This window comes from Nerophis ophidion, linkage group LG21, assembly GCF_033978795.1.
Source record: "Nerophis ophidion isolate RoL-2023_Sa linkage group LG21, RoL_Noph_v1.0, whole genome shotgun sequence".
Classification (NCBI taxonomy): Eukaryota; Metazoa; Chordata; class Actinopteri; order Syngnathiformes; family Syngnathidae; genus Nerophis; species Nerophis ophidion.
In genome coordinates this window covers 23,003,457-23,029,829 of record NC_084631.1, presented here as the reverse complement: position 1 = coordinate 23,029,829, position 26,373 = coordinate 23,003,457, and the positions used below count along the sequence as shown (strand labels likewise).

Here is a 26,373-nt window from a genome sequence, read left to right as displayed (position 1 = left end):
CTAAAGTTTCTAATAAAAACGTATGGCGTGTTTAAATTCCTTAAGTGAGGTCTAACACTGAAAAGGTTTCTTTCCCACAGCCGGTGGACACCTTGGCAGACCGGGACTCAGGAGTGCTACTGAGTGCCCAAACCATCACATCCGAGACCATCAGCACCACCACCACTACCCAGATCACCAAGGTATCCCTGATCTCAATACAGATCAATATCGCAATTTGCTTGAATGTTCTGATTGATCACCACTTTCAATCAACCCGAACCCTTCCCAGCGAGACAGCGGTTATGTAAATAAGCTTTCACTTCATCTTTATCCAAATCCACTATGCACATTCCCTAATAAATCACATAAACAGCATGACTGATCCTAGTAGATTATTTTGACGGTATAAACTGTGGTCTGCTTTATCAAATTAAAAAAAGAAACCACCTTTTCCCTCTCATGGTCTTACCCATAGATATTATCTAAAACAATATATATCATCCTTTTACCAACATAACTCTATGACAGGACATAAAGAAGCTGATGTGACTCTTGGAATGATGGTGCCCTTTAATGTGCATTCAAAATATGGGCCATAAATTAAAAAGGGGTTGTATTAGAACATTGCAGTGAGCACAGCTTTACTATTGCTAATACTTTATCAGGATTAGTATCAATTACTAAGGCATATTTCCTAACCAAATCATTATTCAACCAGGGTCTAAAGAATGTCATTGTAATCCTTTAAAGGGGAACTGCACATTTTTGGAATTTAGCCTATCATTCACAATCCTTATGAAAGACAAGTACACCATTTTTTTAATACATTCTAACCAGTAAATAGATGCGATCAAAAGACCGCTTACAATGGTGCCAATGGGAGTTGCTCTATTTTGCTTATGAAAGCGCCTGAAAAAATACCCAAACACCTCCATCAATGTTTTATATACATGCTATATATATATCATACTTGCCAACCCTCCCGGAATTTCCGGGAGACTCCCGAAATTCAGCGCCTCTCCCGAAAACCTCCCGGAAGAAATCTTCTCCCGAAATTCACGCTCCCTCCAGCTCCTTGCGGACCTTAATGGGGACAGCCTGTTTTCACGTCCGCTTTCCTGTTATATAAACAGCTAGCCTGCCTAATCACGTTACAACATTTACGGATTTTTAATAAAAAACTGCACACACAAGGAGACGAAGCAGAAGAACGAGGAAGTTACAGCCATGGCGATGCCGTCTGTAATAGAGTGATTCTATGTTGTCTGTTGCCATCTCCTGGTGAATGTTGGCTATAGCGTTATGGGGTTGCTTTTTGATTGGCCATCGATTCACGTGGTGTTGCGCACCTGACGGCAAGTGACTCTCGCCAGTACGGCACGGAAATGGCAGAACAAAGGTTACTCAAATAGTGAAAGGTAAGTGCTGTTGTTTTTTGTTTTTTTAATAACCAGCATGCACAGTCCGCATAGTAGAACTTTTGTGTTTTTATTACTGTGTATTTGATAGGTGCCGTCTGAAATTCAACTATTTCTTTTATTTACATATATAATAAAATAAATATATATAGCTAAAAATCATTGAAAGTCAAGTATTTCATATATATATATACTGTGTATATATATATATATATATATATATATATATATATATATATGAAATACTTGAGTTGGTGAATTATACTCGTCCCCTCTTAACCACGCCACCCCCCGACCACGACCCCCTACCCCCCACCTCCTGAAATCGATGGTCTCAAGGTTGGCAAGTATTATATATATTTATATATAAAATATACATATATATATATGTATAATGTAATGTAGTAACGGGCACATTTATAATTGTCACGCAGTGGTGGTGACGAACCCCAAGATGCAGAGATGACCGGCTTGGTACATGAAACCATGGTTTTAATGTTCAAAAAAAGGCAATGAAAACACAAACCAGAAACCAGGAAGCAGCAAACAGGGACAGGAGTCAGGATCCAGGGAATAGCTCAAAGCATACAAAAAAAGGCAGTCGACAGCATACAGCAAACAATACTCCAGCACTGACTGGAGGGCAAGGCAGGTTTAAATAATGCCTCTGATTAGTGCTCGGGCAGCAGGTGAGCCGGCGAACACTAATCAGAGGCAAGTGGAAATAATAAGTAACCATGGTAACTAAAACAGACAAGGCTGCACAAAAAACAGGAACCAAAGGATTCTTAGACAGAAAATAACAAAAAACATGATCCAGACCACAGATCATGAAAATAAAAACATGTATAATGTACATATTGTATTCATTATTTTTTTTTAAAGGCATCGCAACGTTCGATTTTTCTTTTAACATCACTGATTACTACTCACTGCAGATATCATGAGACAACAAACATAACAAAACATCACTTACTGTACAATGTCTGCAGTCACTGGGATGCCGACTGTCAGGATGTAGATATATTCCCGTTTAGATGACGAATGATTCATAATCCTGCCATTGCTGGGTCTAATTTGACCAATTTGTCAGATTTTGTCCACATCCTTGTACTATCAAGGTGAAAGGTATTATTTAAACTTCCACGAGCTCCAAAAAGAGGAAGCAGCTCACCAACTGATGATGTCAACATAGCCACACAAGCTGGTTACCTCTCTTTGATCCCGACTCTGCTATAGATAGTTTGTCTGTATCAGCACTTTTAATAACAATATCACTAACACTTAGTTAATATTCAAGTCACTACATGTAAATGGACTATTGTTGGTCGGTTTGGTTATTTATTTATTTTTATTGGGTTTGATGGACGGAATAGAGGACATCCCACTGACTCCATTGTAAATGGACTTATTTACGTTTATTTACAAGTTAGAATGAATTTAAAAAATGATGTCTTCTTATCTTCAATCAATCAATCAATGTGTACTTATATAGCCCTAAATCACTAGTGTCTCAAAGGGCTGCACAAACCACAACACAAACCACTACCACATCCTCGGTAGGCCCACATAAGGGCAAGGAAAACTCACACCCAGTGGGACGTCGGTGACAATGATGACTATGAGAACCTTGGAGAGGACGAAAGCAATGGATGTCGAGCGGGTCTAACATGATACTGTGAAAGTTAAATCCATAATGGATCCAACACAGCAGCGAGAGTCCCGTTCACAGCGGAGCCAGCAGAAAACCATCCCAAGCGGAGGCGGATCAGCAGTACATGGCCACCGGATCGGACCGGACCCCCTCCACAAGGGAGAGTGGGACATAGGAGAAAAAGAAAACAAACGGCAGATCAACAGGTCTAAAAAGGGAGTCTATTTAAAGGCTAGAGTATACAAATGAGTTTGAAGGTGAGACTTAAATGCTTCTACTTAAATGCTTCATCTTCCATGATTGTGACTGATGGGCAAAATTCCAATAAAAATATGCAGTTCCCGTTTAGTACCAAACAGTCATTCAAGCATAAATACCGCAATGTAAGAAATAGAAAAATTATGATATTTGTTTATAATGTTTTTTCTCGACAAATTAGTCATTGAAAAAATCATGTCTAATAGTCAACTCAAAAAACGTATTTTCCTCTTACTCTCAACAAAGAGTAAGTGTTTTAACCTCTAAAGGCCTTAGTGGCCACATGCGTGGACAGCACCTTTTAGCTCTTATTTCCAAAATTGTGTACAATACTGAAATGGGGTCTTATGCCGACATATGGACACTTATACCGATATCTAGTAGTGTCAGAATAGTATAATATACAATGGAATTTGGAGAAAAAAAAAGTGTAAAAAATAAAAATTAGTATGTCCCTACACATGAAGTACACGTTTGTGTACTTATGGACTAATCAATCAATCAATGTTTATTTATATAGCCTTAAATCACAAATGTCTCAAAGGACTGTATAAACCACTACGACTACGACATCCTCGGAAGAACCCACATAAGGGCAAGGAAAACTCACACCCAGTGGGCAAGGAGAATTCACACCCAGTGGAACGCCAGTGACAATGATGACTATGAGAACCTTGGAGAGGACCTCAAATGTGAGCACCCCCCCCCCCCCCCCCCCCCTAGGGGATCGAAAGCAATGGATGTCGAGCGGGTCTAACATGATACTGTGAAAGTTCAATCCATAGTGGCTCCAACACAGCCGCGAGAGTTCAGCTCAAAGTGGATCCAAGACAGCAGCGAGAGTCCCGTCCACAGGAAACCATCCCAAGTGGAGTCGGATCAGCATTGTAGAGATGCCCCCAACCGATACACAGGCGAGCGGTCCATCCTGGGTCCCGACCATGGTCATCAGACCGGACACCCTCCACCAGGGAGGAGGGGACAGAGGAGAAAAAGAAAAGAAGCGGCAGATCAACTGGTCTAAAAAGGAGGTCTATTTAAAGGCTAGAGTATGCAAATGAGTTTTAAGGTGAGAATTAAATGCTTCTACTGAGGTAGCATATCGAACTGTTACCGGGAGGGCATTCCAGAGTACTGGAGCCCGAACGGAAAACGCTCTATAGCCCTAAGTACATCATATCAAAAGATGACTTTTAGTTTTTATTCTAATTAAGGTCCAATAAGCCAAAATAGCAAAGAGAAATAAATAAAAAAAACAGCTTGGGCCTAAAGAGGTTAAATAAGTTCACAAAATAAACTCCCGGTAACTAAAACTGCAGCCTGTATCAGTGAAAAAATCAACTGAAATTACAGTTGGGTAGATGTTTGTTTTCAGTTCCCTTTCATCATTTTGCAGCACAAACATTCCCATGGACTGAAAATGATTCTTCCAGATGAGTTTTGATTGGAAATATTGAAAGTAGACGCCTTGCTCCTCCCTCGTACAAACAGTGGTTTCCAATCATTGCCAATTGCATATTCACAATTCCAAGGCCAAAGTTAGTAATAACTCCACACCCTGGACACACTGACCTTGAGTTAGTTTAAAACCTGTCATACTAAAAGAAATTGATAATAAACCCCATATCTTACTTCTGACAGACTGTGACGCCTCACTCATTTCATTGTCTCTGTTTTAGACTGTCAAAGGAGGAATCTCTGAAACTCGCATAGAGAAGAGGATCGTCATAACTGGAGACACTGAAATTGATCATGATAAGGTACTCATTAAAATATATAGCTGTGACATTTGGTTCAAGTTGGCACTCGGGTGATTTTACTGCAATTTGATTTTTTTGACACATTTTCCTAAACTTGACAATATATTACTAATAATAAAGTGCAAATAATTTGTGGGCTCATAAGGCAATAGCTTTCACATATTAAGTAAACATATTACGGCTGCAAGATGTTTGATTTATGGTAGAGGGTTGACCAGGATTTTACAAACCCCGTTTCCATATGAGTTAGGAAATTGTGTTTGATGTAAATATAAACGGAATACAATGATTTTCAAATCCTTTTCAACCCATATTCAGTTGAATGCACTACAAAGACAAGATGTTTGATGTTCAAACTCATAAACTTTATTTTTTTTGCAAATAATAATTAACTTAGAATTTCATGGCTGCAACATGTGCCAAAGAAGTTGGGAAAGGGTATGTTCACCGCTGTGTTACATCACCTTTTCTTTTAACAACACTCAATAAACGTTTAGGAACTGAGGAAACTAATGTTGAAGCTTTGAAAGTGGAATTCTTTCTCATTCTTGTTTTACGTAGAGCTTCTAGAGCTTCAGTCGTTTAACAGTCCGGGGTCTCCGCTGTCGTATTTTACGATTCTTAATGCGACACACGTTTTCGATGGGAGACAGGTCTGGACTGCAGGCGGGCCCGGAAAATACCCGCACTCTTTTTCTACGAAACCACGCTGTTGTAACACGTGGCTTGGCATTGTCTTGCTGAAATAAGCAGGGGCGTCCATGATAATGTTGCTTGGATGACAACATATGTTGCTCCAAAACCTGTATAAATAAATAAATGGGTTGTACTTGTATAGCGCTTTTCTACCTTCAAGGTACTCAAAGCGCTTTGACATTACTTCCACATTTACCCATTCACACACACATTCACACACTGATGGAGGGAGCTGCCATGCAAGGCGCCAACCAGCACCCATCAGGAGCAAGGGTGAAGTGTCTTGCTCAGGACACAACGGACGTGACGAGGTTGGGATTTGAACCAGGGACCCTCCGGTTGCGCACGGCCACTCTGCCACTGCGCCATGCCGTCCCGTATGGACCATTCAGCATTAATGGGGCCTTCACAGATGTGTAAATTACCCATGCCTTGGCCAGTAATACACCCCCATACCATCACAGATGCTGGCTTTTGAACTTTGCGCCTATAACAATCCGGATTGTTATTTTCCTCTTTGTTCCGGAGGACACCACGTCCACAGTTTTCAAATATAATTTGAAATCTGGACTCGTCAGACTACAAAACACTTTTCCACTTTGCATCAGTCCATCTTAGATGAGCTCGGGCCCAGCTAAGCCGGCGGCGTTCCTTGGTGTTGTTGATAAATGGGTTTTGCTTTGCATTGCAGAGTTTTAACTTGCACTTACAGATGTAGCAACCAACTGTAGTTACTTACAGTGGTTTTATGAAGTGCTCCTGAGCCCATGTGGTGACATCCTTTACACACTGATGTCGGTTCGTGATGCAGTACCGCCTGAGGGATCAAAGGTCCGTAATATCATCGCTTACGTGTAGTGATTTCTCCAGATTCTCTTAACTTTTTGATGATTTGACGGACCGTAGATGGTAAAATCCCTAAAGTCCTTGCAATAGCTCGTTGAGAAATGTTCTAAAACTGTTTGACAATTTGCTTAAAAATTGGTGACCCTCGCCCCATCCTTGTTTGTGAATTACTTAGCATTTCATGGAAGCTGTTTTTATACCCAATCATGGCACCCACCTGTTCCCAATTAGCCTGCACACCTGTGGGATGTTCCAAATAAGTGTTTGATGAGCATTTTTTCAACTTTATCAGTATTTATTGTCACCTTTCCCAACTTCTTTGTCTACACCAACAATGGTGTTAACCGTCTCCCTGACAGACGTGCACCCAAAAAGTTGTCTATTTTTACTCAGTACGCCTACTATGGTTGTTGTGCTCCATTTGTTCAGGCTTTGGCTCAGGCTATTAAAGAAGCAAAAGAACAACACCCAGATATGTCAGTCACCAAAGTGGTTGTCCACCAAGAAACGGAGATTTCTCCCGAGTAAGGCAAGGCCATTCTCTGTAAGGTGAGTATCCACCCTACATCTCTACATACATTCCTTTGTGCCTTGTAAAGTCCTGGATCTTATATCCTTTGTACAAAACAACAGCGTGCATGAAACATTAGCACTTAGGTTTGAAGAGATGTACGCAACCTATAATTAGAATCTCGAGGGAAAGCTTGTAACTGCTAATTAAAACGTTTTGCTTTTTAGTGGTAAGCAATTTATGCAGAAGTTTCTTTTGCAAAGCTTTGGAACAGTTTCTTTACGAGAGTATCTATCATTATTTACTTAAAAGACTTGTGAAATACGATAATTGCATTCATTGCACAACTCTTGAGCCTCACGGTGGATATTATTGTTTTGTGTGGAACCCAAAGATTTATCAATACAATATCAATATTCCTTAATGATATTGATGTCCATTGGTACTCCTATCAGTACTGTATGCAATTTAGGGTAAATAAAGATGTGAAAACATAATACAATATCCATTCTTTATTAACATTACATTCCCACAAAAGGGGGTAACACCAGCAACATCATTTAACATCTCACAGCAGGGAAGTTTTTTCTTAACACCTGCTTTTTTCAGCTTTAAGCAAGTCAACTAGGTTTGCAGTGCAAGGTAATGTCAAACAAACTAGCAGCATGTGTTCAGTAATACTGATAAAGTGTTTTAAAAGGAACTGTCATGTAATGCTTTTTAAGAAGCTAAATTACATTTCTGTGTTTACAAGTGCTGCTCAGAAGTCAAAAATAGTTTTAAAAAAACAGAGGTATTTATATGTTTTCCTCTCGGATGGTGATAGTAAATGAAGAGTCCTGCATTATGTTGTCCAGTTGATATATTTTGGTCTTGTACATCTGAGGCTCATTTGTAAGTATGTATTCAGTTCAGTTTATTTTTTTTCTTTATACATATATATACATATATATATATATGTATATATATATATATATATATATATATATATATATATATATATATATATATATATATATATATATATATATATATATATATATATATATATATATATGTATGTATGTATGTGTGGGAAAAATCACAAGACTACTTCATCTCTACAGAACTGTTTCATGAGGGGTTCCCCTCATGAAACAGTTCTGTAGAGATGAAGTAGTCTTGTGATTTTTCCCACACATACATATTGCGCTCTACCACGGTATCGAGCACTATTCTCTGGATAATCCAATCAAGGTATATATATATATATATATATATATATATATATATATTAATTAATTTATTTATTTTTTTTCTTTTTTTTTTTTTGTCCAGCCTCTCATGCAAATCATATGGTTGATGTAGATGCCCATATTGTCTGTTCAGATTTACTTTACAAAAGTGAAGTCTGGGAAACTTTTATTTCATTTTAATAAATTTATTTATATCATCATTTGGTGCAACCGAGCAGGAGGGAATAGAAAGAGGAAAAAAAAGATGACAAAGGGGGAAATTGTGGGGACAAGAGGGGGATTAGACAGAGACAAAAACAACAGCAAACACAACAACAACAACAACAAAAGAGCAACATCAGCAAATACGATATGTACAAATATGATGGTAAAAGTGATAGCAAAGAAGCAGTTAGCGAAATAAATAATAATACAGAAATGACAATGAGCATTATTACACTACAAATGGAGCAATACAAATACCAATTGAAATAGCAATATTGATAATGAATAATACCAATAATGTTCCTCTATTATCAACAATACAGTTGTTCAAATGCAACAATACATATACGTAATGATAACTACAGATACAAAAGAATGCAGAAAAATGGATGAGAAGAAAGAGAAGCAACTTTTATTAACCTTGTAGATTGTTATTGTGACAATAGGTTAAGCTTTGTCAGTGTGCCATGTTACCCCCGTTTCCCCTAGATCAACAACGTTAATATATGTTTGATGAAATGTCAGTTTGTTCTAAGGGTGTTGCCGTAGTCCGAAGTAGTATATTGAGCAATGCAAATTGTTTAAGTATTGTACTTAATACACATCAGCTGTTTGATTACAATATGCACCTTTGTTGTGTTTTAGTTCCCTATTTGAAGATGTTGAAAGGCCCTAACATTGAGCTAGCGCATTTGTTTGAATGCGTGTCTTTGTATTGTTGTGATTGTTGGAATCACATAGATATTTTTTTTTCCATGTCTGTTGTATTCACATACTTTATTTCTGTATGTCCCTTTTTACAGTGTTTTAAGTAAAAATTATGGATGTCTGATAATATCGATATTAGCGGCCGATAAATGTTTTCAAATTTAATTTTGGAAATTATCGGTATCTGTTTCAAAATGTAAAATGTATGCCTTTTTAAAACGCTGATGTGTACACGGACGTATGAAGAAGTACAGAGCGCCAATACACCTTAAAGGCACTGCCGTTGTGTGCCGGCCCAGTCACATAATATCTACAGCTTTTCACACACATAAGTGAATGCACGTGCATACTTGGTCAACAGCCATACAGGTCACACTGAGGGTGGCCGTACAAACAACTTTAACACTGTTACAAATATGCGCCGCACTGTGAACCCACACCAAACAAGGATGACAAACACATTTCGGCAGAACATCTGCACCGTAACACAACAGAACAAATACCCAGAACCCTTTGCAGCACTAACTCTTCCGGGAGGCTACTATATACACCCCCGCTGCCCCCCAACCCCCAACCACCTCAACCTCCTCATGCTCTCCCAAGGAGAGCATGTCCCAAATTCCAAGCTGCTGTTTTGAGGCATGTTAAAAAAAAATAAGGCACTTTGTGACTTCAATAATAAATATGGCAGTGTCATGTTTTCCATACATTGAGTTGATTTATTTTGGAAAACCTTGTTACATTGTTTAATGCATCCAGCGGGGCATCACAACAAAATTAGGCATAATAATGTGTTAATTCCACGAGTGTATATATCGGTATCGGTTGATATTGGAATCGGTAAATAAGAGTTGGACAATATCGGAATATCGGATATCAGCAAAAAAGCCATTATCGGACATCTCTGGTAAAAAATGCTTAACGAGGACCTCAACTGGAGTTTTTATTGACAACGTATTGTCTGCTAGGGCAGCAAGATGTGGCGTTAGCAAGAGCAGAACAATAACAGTAACTTACATTCCCGAAGGAAATAGATGGATGGACGGATGCGTTAAGAAGAGCAGAACAATAAAAGTAACTTACATTAGCAGAGTTAACAACTACAAACATAACACTACTCACCATGACTTGCCATTGTAAAGCATTGTATGAGATTAGGCCGGGAAGTTGCATGTTAACTGCTGTGTTTCCATTAAAGTTAATAGGTAAAGTACCAATGATTGTCCCACACACACTAGGTGTGGCGAAATTATTCTCTGCATTTGACCCATCACCCTATTTGAGGGGAGCAGCGAGCAGCAGCGGTGGCCGCGCCCGGGAATCATTTTTTGTGATGTAACCCCCAATTCCAACCCTTGATGCTGAATGCCAAAGAGGGAGGGAATGGGTCCCATTTTTATAGTCTTTGGTATGACTCTGCCGGGGTTTGAACTCACAACCTACCAATCTCAAGGCAGACTCTCTAACCCACCAGGCTACTGATTGCGGTGTTTCGCAAAATAAAACCAATATTTCTGAAATTCCGACAAAGTATTGCGACTTGTAGTTGTTTCCACTAAAGGATGTTTTTGCGTCATAAGCAGAAGTTCTCGTAAAATCGCGCCCTCTGAGACTCCACTTTAGGGAAGATGGACGCTTTGCAATTCCATGGCTTAGGAGATGTGATTGCGACATTGTCGAGAGTGTCAATAGAAGGCGAAGGCACTGGCTGATCGCTCTTAGGCAGGGGTCGGGAACCTTTTTGGCTGAGAGAGCCAAAAAGCCAAATATTTTAAAATATAGTTCCGTATAATTTTTTTTTTAACACTGAACACAACTAAACATGTGCATATTTAAGTAAGACCAACATTTCTAGAGTATAATAGGTCTCTTATTCTTTGTAATAACATTGTTATTCTGAAGCTAACTGTGGAGGGGATGTGGCCTGCGGGCCTGCTGCGACAGGTGCGTAGATGGCCCACCTGGGCCTGTTGCTCTGTTATAAGCAGCAGCCAGGAGGAGAGACTGGGTTGGGGCTGGAAATACTATTGCTGGAAAGCAACTGAGAGACTCATTAAAACACTAAACAATATTGTAACCCTGAAACAGGCTTTCATGTCGGTGCTTTGTGGTCTGAAGAACCCCCAGGAGGGCAAGCCCCACACTAGCCAATAATAAATAAATAACTTCTTACCATTAACGCAACTTCTTGAACAGGTGTGGTAGAAAACTGATGGATGGATTAAAAATGCATCGGAATGTTTTATATTTTGAACATTATTTTTAACACTGTGATTACAAGTGGAATTATTCATTACTTATCGTGTTAAGCAACGTCAGCTCAGATTAATGAGAGAGCCAGATGCAGTCATCAAAAGAGCCACATCTGGCTCTAGAGCCATAGGTTCCCTACCCCTGCTCTTAGGCAACATCGTTGCGTTTAGCAGCGGCCACAAATAAGGGACTTTGGAGAGAGAATGGTGAACAAAATTTCTCAGACGGATTGTGGATTCAAGCGCCCCCTCGATATTGTTCCAGCATGTGGGTCTTTCTGAGTCTCCGGGTGGGCGTCGATTGCCGGTAAGGGACTTGCGACACGGCCCGGTGCCGCCTCGCTCCTCCCATCCGACCGATCGGAACGAGACCAAAACGACCCGCCTGCCATTGTTGGTTAGGTGTTTAGGTGCCTTGTAAATACTAAAAAACTTTTTCTATAATGCCTTTGCAACACAGAAGTGACAGAAGTGTAGCTTAGCCTGAAGCGTGTTTATTACAATAAAACAATGACGTGTGCAAGTAACCCAAATATGTATGGTGTGACTGTGTGTTGAGTGTTACCAGGAGTTGTTGAAGGTGCGTGTTGCGCAAGGTGCGGAAGTCCAGAAGAGGCATGTCAGGTTCAGAGGTCTGTGAGCAAGCAAGAGGTCAAGGGCAGGGGCGAGGCGTCAGAGTCCGTGTCCAGGCGAGAGGTCAAGATCCGGGAAGGCAGCAAGAAGACAGGAGGGAATCCGGGAAGACGAAACACATAGCTCGATAAATGATAAATGGGTTGTACTTGTATAGCGATTTTCTACCTTTAAGGTACTCAAAGCGCATTGACACTACTTCCACATTCACCCATTCACACACTGATAGAGGGAGCTGCCATGCAAGGCCCTAACCAGCACCCATCAAGAGCAAGGGTGAAGTGTCTTGCTCAAGGACACAACGGACGTGACGAGGTTGGTACTAGGTGGGGATTGAACCAGGGACCCTCGGGTTGCGCACGGCCACTCTTCCACTGCGCCACACCGTCCCCGTCCACCATCGAATCCAGGGAACCAAGAGGAGCTGCCGGGTGACTACACAGGACGATGAGCACGGAGGGGAAAACACAGAGAGCAAGGGAGCACATATGCGAAGAGAGCGAGAGACGCCTAGGGCTTACTGTACGAGACATGTAGCTACGTTCTGGCATTGGAATGCGGTTTCCGCTGGCTTATGAAGTACGTGGACTTTTCATCAGCGGCAGTTGTGTAGATTGTTGATTGCGTGCAGCCAGAGGGGAACGCTCATAGGCGTGTCCGGAGGAACGCACCACAGACTGTGTGGTAGCAGGTGCTCGAGTCCTAACAAAAACGTCATGAGAGCGTAACAATGTTTTAGTGATATTTGGGAGGTTTTTTGTAATGTGGGTGTTTTCGTTACCACTTTTTTCTTGCGGTATTTACTTTTTACGCATTTCGAGTGTTAATGCAAGTGGAAATACATGCATGTGTCTTTCATTATTATTTAAGTACATTGCAAGAGTTTCATTAAGTTTCTGCTGTGTTTCCCCTTTGGACAAAACTACATTGTCGCATTGAGCCAGGTGTTTTTTTTTGCTAACACTCCTCGTGGTCCGACCTAATTAAAAACCGCTAACAAAAACTATGATTCTTTGTAAGGCTGGGTGATATATGGAGTTTGTAAGATATATCAATATATTTTTAAACAAGATATGAATGCAGAAAATATCGGAATATCGATATAATTTATTTCACGTTAAAATGACCAAACGTCGCTTATTTGTTGTGTTCCTTATTCTCCACCGCTCCCTCTCCATGGGCTACTAAACCCCTCCCCTCCCTCCTTCCAAGACGTGCTTGCACGTCTAAGAACATCCATGATTGGTTGGTTGTTTACAATGATGAGTCACGATTGGTTGAGATTAGGCAAGATAGGGTTGGTCATCAAACCAGGAAGGGAAATCACAACAGACATCCCATAGCTCGGTTGGTAGAGTGGCCGTGCCAGCAACTTGAGGGTTGCAGGTTCGATTCCCGCTTGTGCCATCCTAGTCACTGCCGTTGTGTGCTTGGGCAAGACACTTTACCCACCTGCTCCCAGTGCCACCCACACTGGTTTAAATGTAACTTAGATATTGGGTGTCACTATGTAAAGCGCTTTGAGTCACTTGAGAAAAGCGCTATATAAACATAATTCACTTCACTTCACTTCAAATGTTGACCACGTAGGAGAGAAGGGCGATTTATAAATTAAAAAAAACTAGTGGAAGATTGCAGAGGGATTCTCTTTAGATGTTTCTTTTAGTTATGTAGACGACGTCCAGGAAACCCTCATTGCATCTACTTGGCCACATTTGGACGAATGTCTGCGTCTGGATAGAACATTCCTTTGAGTTGTTAACCATGTAAGCCCAAATCCAAACTGTTCTCGAGTTACCTATTTCGCACAAGAAATGCTGCCAAAAATGTATTATTTGCACAGGTATGTTATTTATTTTAGGTAGAAAGAATAATTTTCTATTTTATTTATGCTATGTAATTCTTAAACAGTTTTTTTTTCTGTGCTGTTTATACCCATCTTAACTAACTGGGTTAATAAAAGCGCCACTGACTGTTTACAGTACAGTTATCATTCACTTCATCCATCCATCCATTTTCTACCGCTTATTCCCTTTTGGGGTCGCGGGGGGCGCCGGCGCCTATCTCAGCTACAATCGGGCGGAAGGCGGGATACACCCTGGACAAGTCGCCACCTCATCGCAGGGCCAACACAGATAGACAGACAACATTCACACTCACATTCACACACTAGGGCCAATTTAGTGTTGCCAATCAACCTATCCCCAGGTGCATGTCTTTGGAAGTGGGAGGAAGCCGGAGTACCCGGAGGGAACCCACGCATTCACGGGGAGAACATGCAAACTCCACACAGAAAGATCCCGAGCCTGGATTTGAACCCAGGACTGCAGGAACTTCGTATTGTGAGGCAGACACTTCAATTTCAGTGAATAACGCTCAAAAATGAATATATTTATATCCATATTTTCACCATGAAATACGCTATATTTCCACAAGTATTAACCCCCCACCCCCCACCCCCCCATCCAAATGATCAGAATCAGGTGACCTAATCCCTTGGCCCGGCCCCAGGTGTATAACATCAAGCACTTTGGCATGGAGACTGTTTCTACAAACATTTGTGAAAGAATGGGCCGCTCTCAGGAGCTCAGTGATTTCCAGCGTGGAATTGTCATAGGATGCCACCTGTGCAACAAATCCAGTCATAAAATTTCCTCGCTCCTAAGTATTCCAAAGTCAACTGTCGGCTTTATTATAAGAAAATAGAAGAGTTTGGGAACAACAGCAACTCAGCCACAAAGTAGTAGGCCACGTAAACTGACAGAGGGCTCAGCGGATGCTTAAGCGCATAGTACAAAGACATCGCCGACTTTGTGCACAATCAGTTGCTACAGAGCTCCAAATTTCATTCGACCTTCCAATAAGCCCACGTACAGTACGCAGAGAGCTTCATGGAATGGGTTTCCATGGCCGAACAGCTACATCTAAGCCAGACATCACCAAGTCCAATGCAAAGCGTGGAATGCAGTGGTGTAAAGCACGTCACCTTTAGACTCTAGAACAGTGGATACGCCTTCTCTGGAGTGATCAATCACGCTTTTCCATCTGTCAATCTGACGGACGAGTCTGGGTTTGGAGGTTGCCAGGAGAACGGTATATTTCAGACTGCATTGTGCCGAGTGTGAAACTTGGTGGAGGAGGAATTATGGTGTGGGGTTGTTTTTAGGGAGTTGGGCTTGGCCCCTTAGTTCCAGTGAAAGGAACTTTGAATGCTCCAGGATACCAAAAAATTTTGGACAATTCCATGCTCGCAACCTTGTGGGAACAGTTTGGAGCGGGCCCCTTCCTCTTCCAACATGACTGTGCACCAGTGCACAAAGCAAGGTCCATAAAGACATGGATGACAGAGTCTGGTGTGGATGAACTTGACTGGCCTGCACAGAGTCCTGACCTGAACCCGATAAAACCCCTTCGGGATGAATTAGAATGGAGACTGAGAGCCAGGCCTTCTCGACCAACATCAGTGTGTGACCTCACCATTGCGCTTTTGGAAGAATGGTCGAAAATTCCTATAAACACACTCCGTAACTTTGTGGACAGCCTTCCCGGAAGAGTTGAAGCTGTAATAGCTGCAAAAGGTGGACCGGCATCATATGGAACCCTATGGGTTAGGAATGGGATTGCACTTCAAGTTCATATGTGGTTCAAGGCAGGTGGCCAAATAGTTTTGGCAATATATCGAGATATATTTCGAATATCGAGTTTAAGTAAAAATATGTCGAGATATACTTTTTCGTCCGTATCGCCCAGCCCTAATTCTCGGTATACATCCCTAGTAGAACCACAGCTTTATTTTTTTTAGACAATTAAGAGCAGAGGCTCAAATTTGCTTCCTGGCACTCTGCAGTTCCAGAACGGACACACATCCAACAAGCTCTTACTAAGTCTTTTTCAACTGCCAAAAAAAAGCACACAACTCAACAGAACTTGACTGCCCCTTTGGCTCCGGAATTTCCAATCAAATCCAATGTTTAACTGTGTCTGCAAACACGTCACTAAACTTGACAGTTTTGCTGCACGAGGCACCTAAGGGCCACATCTAGCTGAAGTAGTTAAACAAAACACTCTGACTGAACCACTAATGAGTCACTGCAGTACCGATAGAAGCTCGCAGAGCACACGCTAATGGCGAGTAGTCTATACAGAATGGAAGTAATATTTACTGTAAAAATGTCTCTCTGTGTAAGCATTATTGTGGAGACGAAGGATTCACAGTCAACCATCGGTGTCTGCCAGAGTCCTTTGTAGAGATTTGTATCTGCGAACATAAAGACTTGTCATCTAGTTTCAATCTCAATATTGGCCAAACATGGCGTATTTTTCTCCAATCCTTATTTAGTTATGCAAGTCTTTCTTTCAAAATATCTGTGTTTATCAAGACAGTTGCTTTTGAACATAATGTGAACAACAGCTGGCATTATTGAATTGATACTTCAGGAAAACTATAGTCTCTCTTAACTCTGGATGAACGTTTGTTCAACTTTTGTAATGATATACATTACAGGCCAAACGTTTGGACACACCTTCTCATTCAATGGGTTGTTCTTTATTTTCACGACTATTTACATTGTAGATTGTCACTGAAGGCATCAAAACTATGAATGAACACACGTGGAGTTATGTTCTGCAGTGGTTCTCAACCTTTCAAGTACCCCTAATCCAGGGGTCGGGAACCTTTTTGGCTGAGAGAGCCATGAAAGCCAAATATTTCAAAATGTATTTTCGTGAGAGCCATATAATATTTTTTTGACACTGAATACAACTAAATGCGTACATTTTTAAGTAAGACCAACATTTTTAGAGTAAGTCTCTTATTCTTTTTAATAACATTGTTATTCTAAATCTAACCAATAATAAATATAATACTTCTTACCATTAATGCAACTTCTTGAACAGGTGCGATAGAAAACGGATGGTTAGATTAAAATACATGAGAATGTTTTATAATTTGAACGTTATTTTTAACACAGTGATTACGAGCGTTATTATTAATTACTTATCATGTTGAGCAATGTCAGCGAAGATTTATCTGAGAGCCAGATTTAGTCATCAAAAGAGCCACATCTGGCTCGAGAGCCATAGGTTCCCTACCCCTGCCCTAATCAGAGCAAAGCATTTTTGGTTGAAAAATAGAGATAAAGAAGTAAAATACAGCACTATGTCATCAGTTTCTGATTTATTAAATTGTACAACAGTGCAAAATATTGCTCATTTGTGGTGGTCTTTCTTGAACTATTTGTTGAAAAATAAACAAGTGATTTAAGTATATAAAAAATACATTTCTACACATAGAAGTAATCATCTACTTAAAGTGCCCTCTTTGGGGATTGTAATAAAGATCCATCTGGATTAATAAACTTAATTCCAAACATTATTCACAAAAAAATAAATCTTTAACATCAACATTTATGGAACATGTCCACAAAAAATCTAGCTGTCAACTCTGAATATTGCATTGTTTTGTTTTTTTTCACAGTTTATGAACTTACATTCATATCTTATTGAAGTATTATTCAATAAATATATTCATAAAGGATTTTTGAATTGCTGCTATTTTTAGAATATTTTTTAAAAATCTCACATACCCTTTGGCATAGCTTCAAGTACCCCCAGGGATACGTGTACCCCCATTTGAGAACCACTGATGTACCTAACAAAAAAAGGTGGAATACCTAAAAACATGTTTTATATTCTCATTTCTTCAAAATAAGCACTCTTTGCTCTGATTACTGCTTCGCACACTCTTGGCATTCTCTCGATGAGCTTCAAGCACACCTGTGAAGTGAAAACCATTTCGGGTGACTACCTCATGAAGCCCATCGGGGAAATGCCAAGAGTGTGCAAAGCAGTAATCCGAGCAAACTGTATCTATTTTGAAGAAACTAGAATATAAAACATGTTTTCAGTTAGGGCTGGGCGATATATATCGATATACTCGAAATATTGCGAGTTTGTCTCCGTGCGATATAGAAAATGACTATTTCGTGATATTCGAGTATACTTTCTCACGCAGTTGCTTTTAGCTACGGGCATTACACTACATGCTCTTCTCGCTCCTTCTTGTGTCTCCTTCTCACAGACAGCAAGTGCACCTTCTTACACACGTCACGTAGTGTCACGTCATACGTCACATACGTTTACGCCCTCGCGGAGCAGCGAGGTAGGAGCATGGGTAACGTTAGCTGTGCGAGTGGTAATACCAGAGAAAGAAGGTGCCTTTCTGATAAAAAAATGAAGGAAGAATTAATTCCCAAGAAAAACAGCAGGGGGTCCATCGTCTGGCGGTGGTCTGGCTTCAAGTGGGAATGTGTCGAACAGACAACGTAATATGTCAAGTGTGGGGTAAAAGTGTTGCTACGAAAGGTAGCATTAATGCTAATGTGTAGCATCTTTTGAAAAGTCACCTGCTAGAGAATGAAGAGTGCTTACTCCGCATGTCAACATCTCTGTTCGGTGCCACACTAACAAAATGCTGAGGCAACCATTTCCACATCAACGCCGTATGAAAAAAATAGTGAACAACATAAGGCGATAACGTCCGCAGTAACCTCCCACATACTAATTTGACTTCCTATCATGCAGCTCATTTTTATTTGAAAGTTATTGAAATATCTTGTGTGACATCATGCACAAAAGTGCACTTTATTTGTTTTAAGCTATTGTAGTGGCGTTCTGTACAAAAAGTACACTTTAATTTAGTGTTGTTTTGATGTGTCATCTTAGTGACATCATGCACAAAAGTGCACTTGTTTTAAAATGTCTCTGACTATCTTGCACTTTCTGTTTTGAAATGACATGAATGTTTGTGCCACTGCTTAATAACTGTTTAATAAATACATTTTTGGTCAATTGACTTAGTTGTGATTTCCCTCTCTGCATGAAAGTTTAAAATAAGCATATATTAATGCAGTATGAACAAGATCGTTTTAATGTAGACACATAGAATCATCATACTGGTATGATTATATGCATCAAGTGTTCATTCAAGACTAAGGCAAAATATCGAGATATATATCGTGTATCGCGATATGGCCTAAAAATATCGAGATATTACAAAAAGGCCATATCGCCCAACCCTATTTTCAGTTATTTCACCTTTTTTTGTTAAGTACATAACTCCACATGTGTTCATTCATAGTTTTGATGCCTTCAGTGACAATCTACAATGAAAATAAAGAAAACACTTTGAATGAGAAGGTGTGTCCAAACTTTTGGTCTGTACATCATTACAGAAGGTAAACAAACAATCAGTGTTTGGAGATAGAGTTTTGCTGAGTGGCATTTCCCTGCTCCATCATGTCTTGCCATACCTACTATCAAGGTAGTTTTTAGTGTACTGCAGGGGCGCTCACACTTTTTCTGCAGGCGAGCTACTTTTCAATTGACCAAGTCGAGGAGATCTACCTCATTCCTATTTATAATTTATATTTATTTATTTATGAAAGAGACATTTTTGTTAACAAGTTAATGGTGTTTAATGATAATACAAGCATGTTTAACACACATAGATTCCTTTCTTTCATGAAGACAAGAATATAAGTTGGTGTATTTGATTCTGATGACTTGCATTGATTGGAATTAGACAGTGGTGCAATAACGTCCGCATTTTCAAATGGAGGAAAAAAAAAGTCCTCCTTTCTGTCCAATACCACATGAAAGTGGTTGGATTTGGCATCTCATTTGTCCAACTTCCATACTCGTTTTTAAACACTTTGTTATGAGAGTAGCATATGTGTGTGGCCCTTTAATGTCTGGCAGCAGGTGAGTGACGTCAGTGAGTGTGCGGGTGGGCAAGCAAGTGAGAAAGCGGTCGCTGAGGGCGGGGGAGAAATACATTGGCATCAAACTCCGTAGCTTGCTAGCTTGTGCACGCTAGCTTTCTGAGACTCTTATTTTGTTAGCACAGGCAGGATGAAACAGGTCTTTTATGGTGAAGACAGGAACTGTGCAGTCGGTCTTTAGAGTTTTGACAGTAGGTACGGAGTCTCTGAAAATAAAATGTGTTTCTCTGCGTCCGCCCTGTTAGTGATTTTTTTCGTAAATATGAGCTCGCAGCAGCCAGCGTCATCTCACAAGATCCTCGGGTGCCGAGAATGTCAAACAACTGACGAAAGTGAAGTCTTGGTATGATTGATGATTGCTCATTTTTATGTCTATTTTTTAATGCCTGGCTTGAGATGGACTGACACACCCTCCGAGATCGACCAGTCGATCGCGATCGACGTAATGGGCACCCCTGGTGTAGTGCTTAGCTGTATTTCTTGAGCTAAGTTGCCTCTTGCATGTCATTCCCCATTTAGTAATAGTCCCTCTGCGGGTGTGTGTACTCTATGTGATGAGGCGCCTTTGATGATATGTGTCGTACCATGTGTGTGATTTTGTTCTTTGTCATGGCCCTCCTGTTATTCTTGCAGCTGCAGTAAGTTAATGTAACATATCTCTGCTGCAATAAGGAACATTCCCTTCAAAGCCAGCTCAAGTGCTTCTGCCCAAATCATTGAGGGCTTAAGATCACCGTGATTTAAACTCTTATTCTTATTAATTTTTGGACATGTTGAATTTTGCAAACCTAATGCAACTTGATTAGCATGTCCAATAAAACATGGAAAACCAGAACTATTGTCCAGGTCAGTGGTCGGCAACCCAAAATGTTGAAAGAGCCATAATGGACTAAAAATTAAAAAAAAAAAATCTGACTGGAGCTACAATAAATGAAAAGCCTTATTTAAGACTAGGTGTCGCAGGCTGAAGCAAATTTCCGTTGACAGAAATGTTGAAATGTAATATTTATTCTACACATTAGTAAATCAGAGGCTACTGAGAAGGTGAGATAACTCCTGGAAATTACTGTCTTAGAATGGCCAAAGGTACAGATGTGCGGGTCCAAGTTAAAGGAAACAGGCTGTCTTCTTCTAATACAGGGGTCGGCAACCCGCGGCTCCAGGGCCGCATGCAGCTCTTTGATCACTCTGGTGTGGCTCAGCTGTAAACTTGCCGACCTTCCCGAATTTACCGGGAGATTTCTGACCTCAGTGCCTTTCCCTTAAAATGTCTGAGGTTTGCATATTGTGATTTTTCACTTGGACAGCAACATTGAGGGCGGGCCGTGATGGCAATACCCATAACAAATCTTCAAATAAATGTAGTTCTGCCCGCTGTTACACAACTCTATGTGCGTGCCAGACGGTCACATATTGCGTGAAACCTCTAATATGATCCTCAAGCGATTGCAATGAATACTTGTTCAACAAGTACACTGAGGGTTGTGATATAAACAACTTTAACACTCTTACTAATATGCGTCACACTGTGAACCCACACCAAACAAGAATGACCAACACATTTCGGGAAAACATCCGCACTGTAACACAACATAAATACAACATAACATAACAAATACCCAGAAACCCATGCAACCCTGACTCTTCCAGGCTACATTATACACCCCGCTAGCACCAAACCCGCCCACCTCAACCGACGCAGGAGGGGGCGAGGGGGCGTGGGGAGGTTGGTGCTAGCGGGGTGTATAATGTAGCCTGGAAGGGTCAGGGTTGCATGGGATTCTGGGTATTTGTTATGTTTTGTTTATGTTGTGTTACAGTGCGGATTTTTTCCCGAAATGTATTTGCCATTCTTGTTTGGTGTGGGTTCACAGTGTGGCGCATATTTGTAACAGTGTTAAAGTTGTTTATACTGGCACCCTCAGTGTGACCTGTATGGCTGTTGAACAATAATGCCTTGCAGTCACATGTGTGCGTCTGCATAAGCCACATACAACGCGTGACCTGACTGGTAAGCTGTTTGTGCAATTTGTGGAGGGCACTAAAGACTTTGCCATCGTAGCACGCCCTTATTATTGATGATTGGGTACTACTCAGCAGATGTCCGAGGGAATAGTCACTCTGTAACCACGACAAATCGGGAGGAATTCCATGCGTGATGCTACTAAGTGGCATTCATATGAAACTCAATGGCTGCACTAAAATCAAATCTTCATGTTTAATTGCGGGCCGCGTTTCTGAGACCCCTGGTTTATATATAGCACAAAGCAAAAAAAAAAAAATACTCTGTATACAGTGTTATTTCATTATAAATTTCAAAAGTCTTGTGGCTCCCATTATTTTATTTATTTTGTGAATCGGGTCAAAATGGCTCTTTGAGTGGTAAAGGTTGCCGGCCCCTGTTCTAATAGATTTATTACAATCTTTGGCAAGCGAGGCAAGGTTTGCTGTGGTCTGGAACAACATGGCACACAGACAGCTACCTGAAATGCAGCCAATATTACATACAGATAATGTCATGAGACATACAAGACTAAATTGTTTAGCTCGGTTGGTAGAGTGGCCGTGCCAGCAACTTGAGGTTTGCAGGTTCGATTCCCGCTTCCGCCATCCTAGTCACTGCCGTTGTGTCCTTGGGCAAGACACTTTACCCACCTTCTCCCAGTGCCACCCACACTGGTTTGAATGTAACTTAGATATTGGGTGTCACTATGTAAAGCGCTTTGAGTCACTTGAGAAAAGCGCTATATAAATATAATTCACTTCACAAAGAGGATAATAGTAAAGAATATTAAATGAGCTCAAATATACCTACACATGAGGCATAATGTGGCAATATGTAAATATAGCTGGCCTAAATAGCATGCTAGCATTGATTAGCTTGCAGTCATGCAGTGACCAAATATGCCTGATTAGCACTCCAACAAGTCAATAACATAAACAAAGTGCACCTTTATGCATTCACGCACAGCATAAAATGTTTGGTGGACAAAATGAGACAAAGGAGTAGTAGAAGATTTTACATGTAAACAAACTGTTGCGTCACAGTCCAAACTATGGTGGGTTCAAGAACCACCGGAATTAGTACGACAAAAATACTCTCATCAGTGAAGCATACACACAAACATATTAAACAGTGGGCTTTCTAACAATAAGGAAGGTTTGTGTCATGTTTGTCCTCAAACAAAAAACATACTAAAATAACAAAAATATTTTTTCCACAACTTTTCCATTTTCAATCCTTTTTTTTTTTAAATGCTCGCATGCGGCTCAAGAGCCCCAGTTTGCTGACCCCCGGCCTCGGTGGACCTCTAGCCAATGTATTAGTAAGAAAACAAAACCATTTTTCCACAAAGCTATTGTGGTGCATATGTTTTTGATGCAGCAACAATGAGGTAAAATACGGTCATCCGTGACCATGCGTTTCTAGTCTTTGTGTCTGAGTTGAGTTCTCAGATCAGGTATGTTAAATAATGGAGCCCATGTGGCTTTAATTAGATTCCAGGCAGGGAATCTGAAGCTGTTTAGCTGGCTGATGTGCTGCTATGTAAACAGTCTGACCTCCCAGTTTCTCCATTTGGTTGCTCTAGTGCAGGGGTGTCAAACTCAAATACAGAGTGGGCCAAAATTTTAAACGGAACAAAGCCGCGGGCCAAGGTTGAACAAATTAACCTTTTAATAGGGACCCAAACAAGTTTAGCATTAAATATTTAACAAGCAAGGCTTACATAACTTTAGTGACATGCAAAATCCAGTTTCAAATAATAATAATAATAATTAAAAAAATATCAATGGCATATCAAATAAAATTTAAATAAAACTGTTATGCCTTTTTTTCTATTTGCAATCTTCTGAGGTAAATCTAATTTTTTTTCCACAGGCTAATAATACATTTGAAAATAAAATAACAATAATGAATGAACCAAACATTCAAGCCTTTAAGTAGCAAGAGAAAATGCATGAATAAAACGTTAATTATTGGTCAGTTTGCTGGAAGTTTCCCGGAAGAGTTAGTGCTGCAAGGGGTTCTGGGTATTTATGTTGTGTTATGGTGCGGATGTTCACCCGAAATGTGTTTGTCATTCTTGTTTGGTGTGGGTTCACATTGTGGCGCATATTTGTAACAGTGCTAAAGTTGTTTATACGGCCACCCTCAGTGTGACCTGTATGGCTGTTGACCAAGTATGCCTTGCATTCACTTGTGTGTGTGTGTGTGTGTGTGTGTGTGTGTGTGTGTGTGTGTGTGTGTGTGTGTGTAAAAGCCACAAATATTATGTGACACGCTGGTAGTATGGAGGAAAAGCGTACGTGACGACAGGTTGTAGAGAACGCTAAAGGCAGTGCCTTAAATGCACGCCCCCAACATAGTTGTCCAGGTAAAAATCGGTAAAAATTCGGGAGAATGGTTGCCCCGGGAGATTTTCGGGAGGGGCACTGAACTTCGGGAGTCTACGGGGGAAATTAGGAGGGTTGGCAAGTATGAGTATTAGCGGTGAATGCGGTGTTACAGCGACACCGACGCTGTATAACACCGGCGGGCCAGCTCTAATGCTAAATTGATATTGCCTAAAGGGCCAAATTAAATTACACGGCGGGCCAGATTTGGCCCGCGGGCCAGAGTTTGACACCCATGCTCCAGTGTGTGTCTGCCCTCAACTATGTCTGACAGGCAGAGTTATATTTTAGCTCAATAGAAATTAGTATAAAAAAGTCAGAAAATGATAAAATGGTCAAACTAGCAATGGTAGTCAAATCCAGTGTTTTGAGCTAAAGGTAAAATATAGAAATATAGTAGAAATTGACCTAATAGCAGTAAATTAAGTCATTTATTTCGGGGTTTTCCTGGCAGCACTTCGTGCCGATAGAAATGTTCCTCTTTTCTTTCATAGTTTAAAAAAAAAAATTCCCAAAGCATGTTCTCATCTCTGTAGAGCACATACGTTTCTGAAAAATAAAAATGTAAAAAATGTAAGATTTCTATATACCGTGATCTGTATTTTATGGACCCCAAGTATCGAACTTTGAGTGTATACCTTGGGTTTTTAAAAATGTGAATGCAAATAAAATGAACTTTATTCTGTAAATTCTAAATGTATTTGTAATCTTTATAGATTACAAATTTTTGGCCGACTGCATGCAAAGTAACAATATATATAGCCTATACATATATATGTGTACATTTTATATTGATATAATACTTTAACTCCTGACTTTCCTATTTCTGTGACAACCTCCTTAAAGTTTTGTAATCTATCAAAAATTTGAAGTAGCTAAAATGCGCCAAATATGGATTAAGTGTGTTGAGGGTGTTTTGCATTTTTCCCATCATGCATTGTAATGAATTTAAATGGGTGTAATTGTGAAATTGTTATGATGCTTGGATGTTTTGCATAATGTCCACTGAGCAGGTTGTGTTATGTGTGACCTTGTGTGTTGAATTTTTGCCTTGGTTGCATTTTTATTTTATTTTTATTTTTTTGCACCAGGAGTAGGGAAAGTTGTTTGGATTGGGTCATATACACTAAGTACAGTCGTGATCAAAAGTTGACATACACTTGTAATGAACATAATGTCATGGCTGTCTTGAATTTCCAATAATTTCGACAACTCTCATTTTTTTGTGATAGAGTTATTGGAGAACGTACTTGTTGGTTACAAAAAACCTTCATGAAGTTTGGTTCTTTTATGAATTTATTGTGGGTCTACGGAATATGTGACCAAATCTGCTGGGTCAAAAGTATACATACAGCAATGTTAATATTTGGCAAGTTTCACTGCAATACGGCGCTTTTGGTAGCCATCCACAAGCTTCTGGTTGAATTTTTGACCACTCCTCTTGACAAAATTGGTGCAGTTCAGCTAAATTTGTTGGTTTTCTGACATGGACTTGTTTCTTCAGCATTGTCCACATGTTTAAGTCAGGACTTTGGGAAAGCCGTTCTGAAACCACATAACTTTCCTCCAGAAGGTCTTATCTTTGTCCGTGTGATGTTCAAATGAAACAAAAATTTAGCTGTTTGGCCACAATACCCAGCAAAATGTTTGGAAGAGAAAAGGTGAGGCCTTTAATCCCAGGAACACCATACCTACCGTCAACCTTGGTGGTGGTAGTATTATGCTCTGGGCCTGTTATGCTGCCCAGAACATATGATGCTGCAAGGAAAAAGGAGGTTTACCTCCAAATTCGTCAAGACAACCTAAAATCATCAGCCCAGAGGTTGGGTCTTGGGCTAAGTTGGGTGTCCCAACAGGACAATGACCCCAAACACACGTCAAAAGTGGTAAAGGGGTGGTTAAATTAGGCTAAAATTAAGGTTTTAGTATGGTTTTCCCAAAGTCCTGACTTAAACGTGTGAACAATGTTGAAGAAAACCAACAAATTTAGCTGAAATGCACCAATCTTGTCAAGAGGAGTGGTCAAAAATTCAACCAGAA

General features: G+C 40.2%; 1 protein-coding gene across 9 annotated transcripts in view; it reads left to right on the top strand.

Moving 5' to 3' along the window:
- Window positions 1-26,373, top strand: part of epb41a (erythrocyte membrane protein band 4.1a) — a 156,294-nt gene that overhangs the window by 121,446 nt on the left and 8,475 nt on the right. For 7 of the 9 annotated variants that reach the window (XM_061882189.1, XM_061882198.1, XM_061882196.1 and 4 more), the window contains 3 exons: window positions 66-182; window positions 4,992-5,072; window positions 7,044-7,163. In XM_061882189.1, the coding sequence (XP_061738173.1) occupies window positions 66-182; window positions 4,992-5,072; window positions 7,044-7,142 (297 nt within the window). In that variant the 3' untranslated portion in view covers window positions 7,143-7,163. The remainder of the gene's footprint in view (window positions 1-65; window positions 183-4,991; window positions 5,073-7,043; window positions 7,164-26,373) is intronic. The other 2 variants (XM_061882190.1, XM_061882194.1) reach the window with 1 other exon arrangement.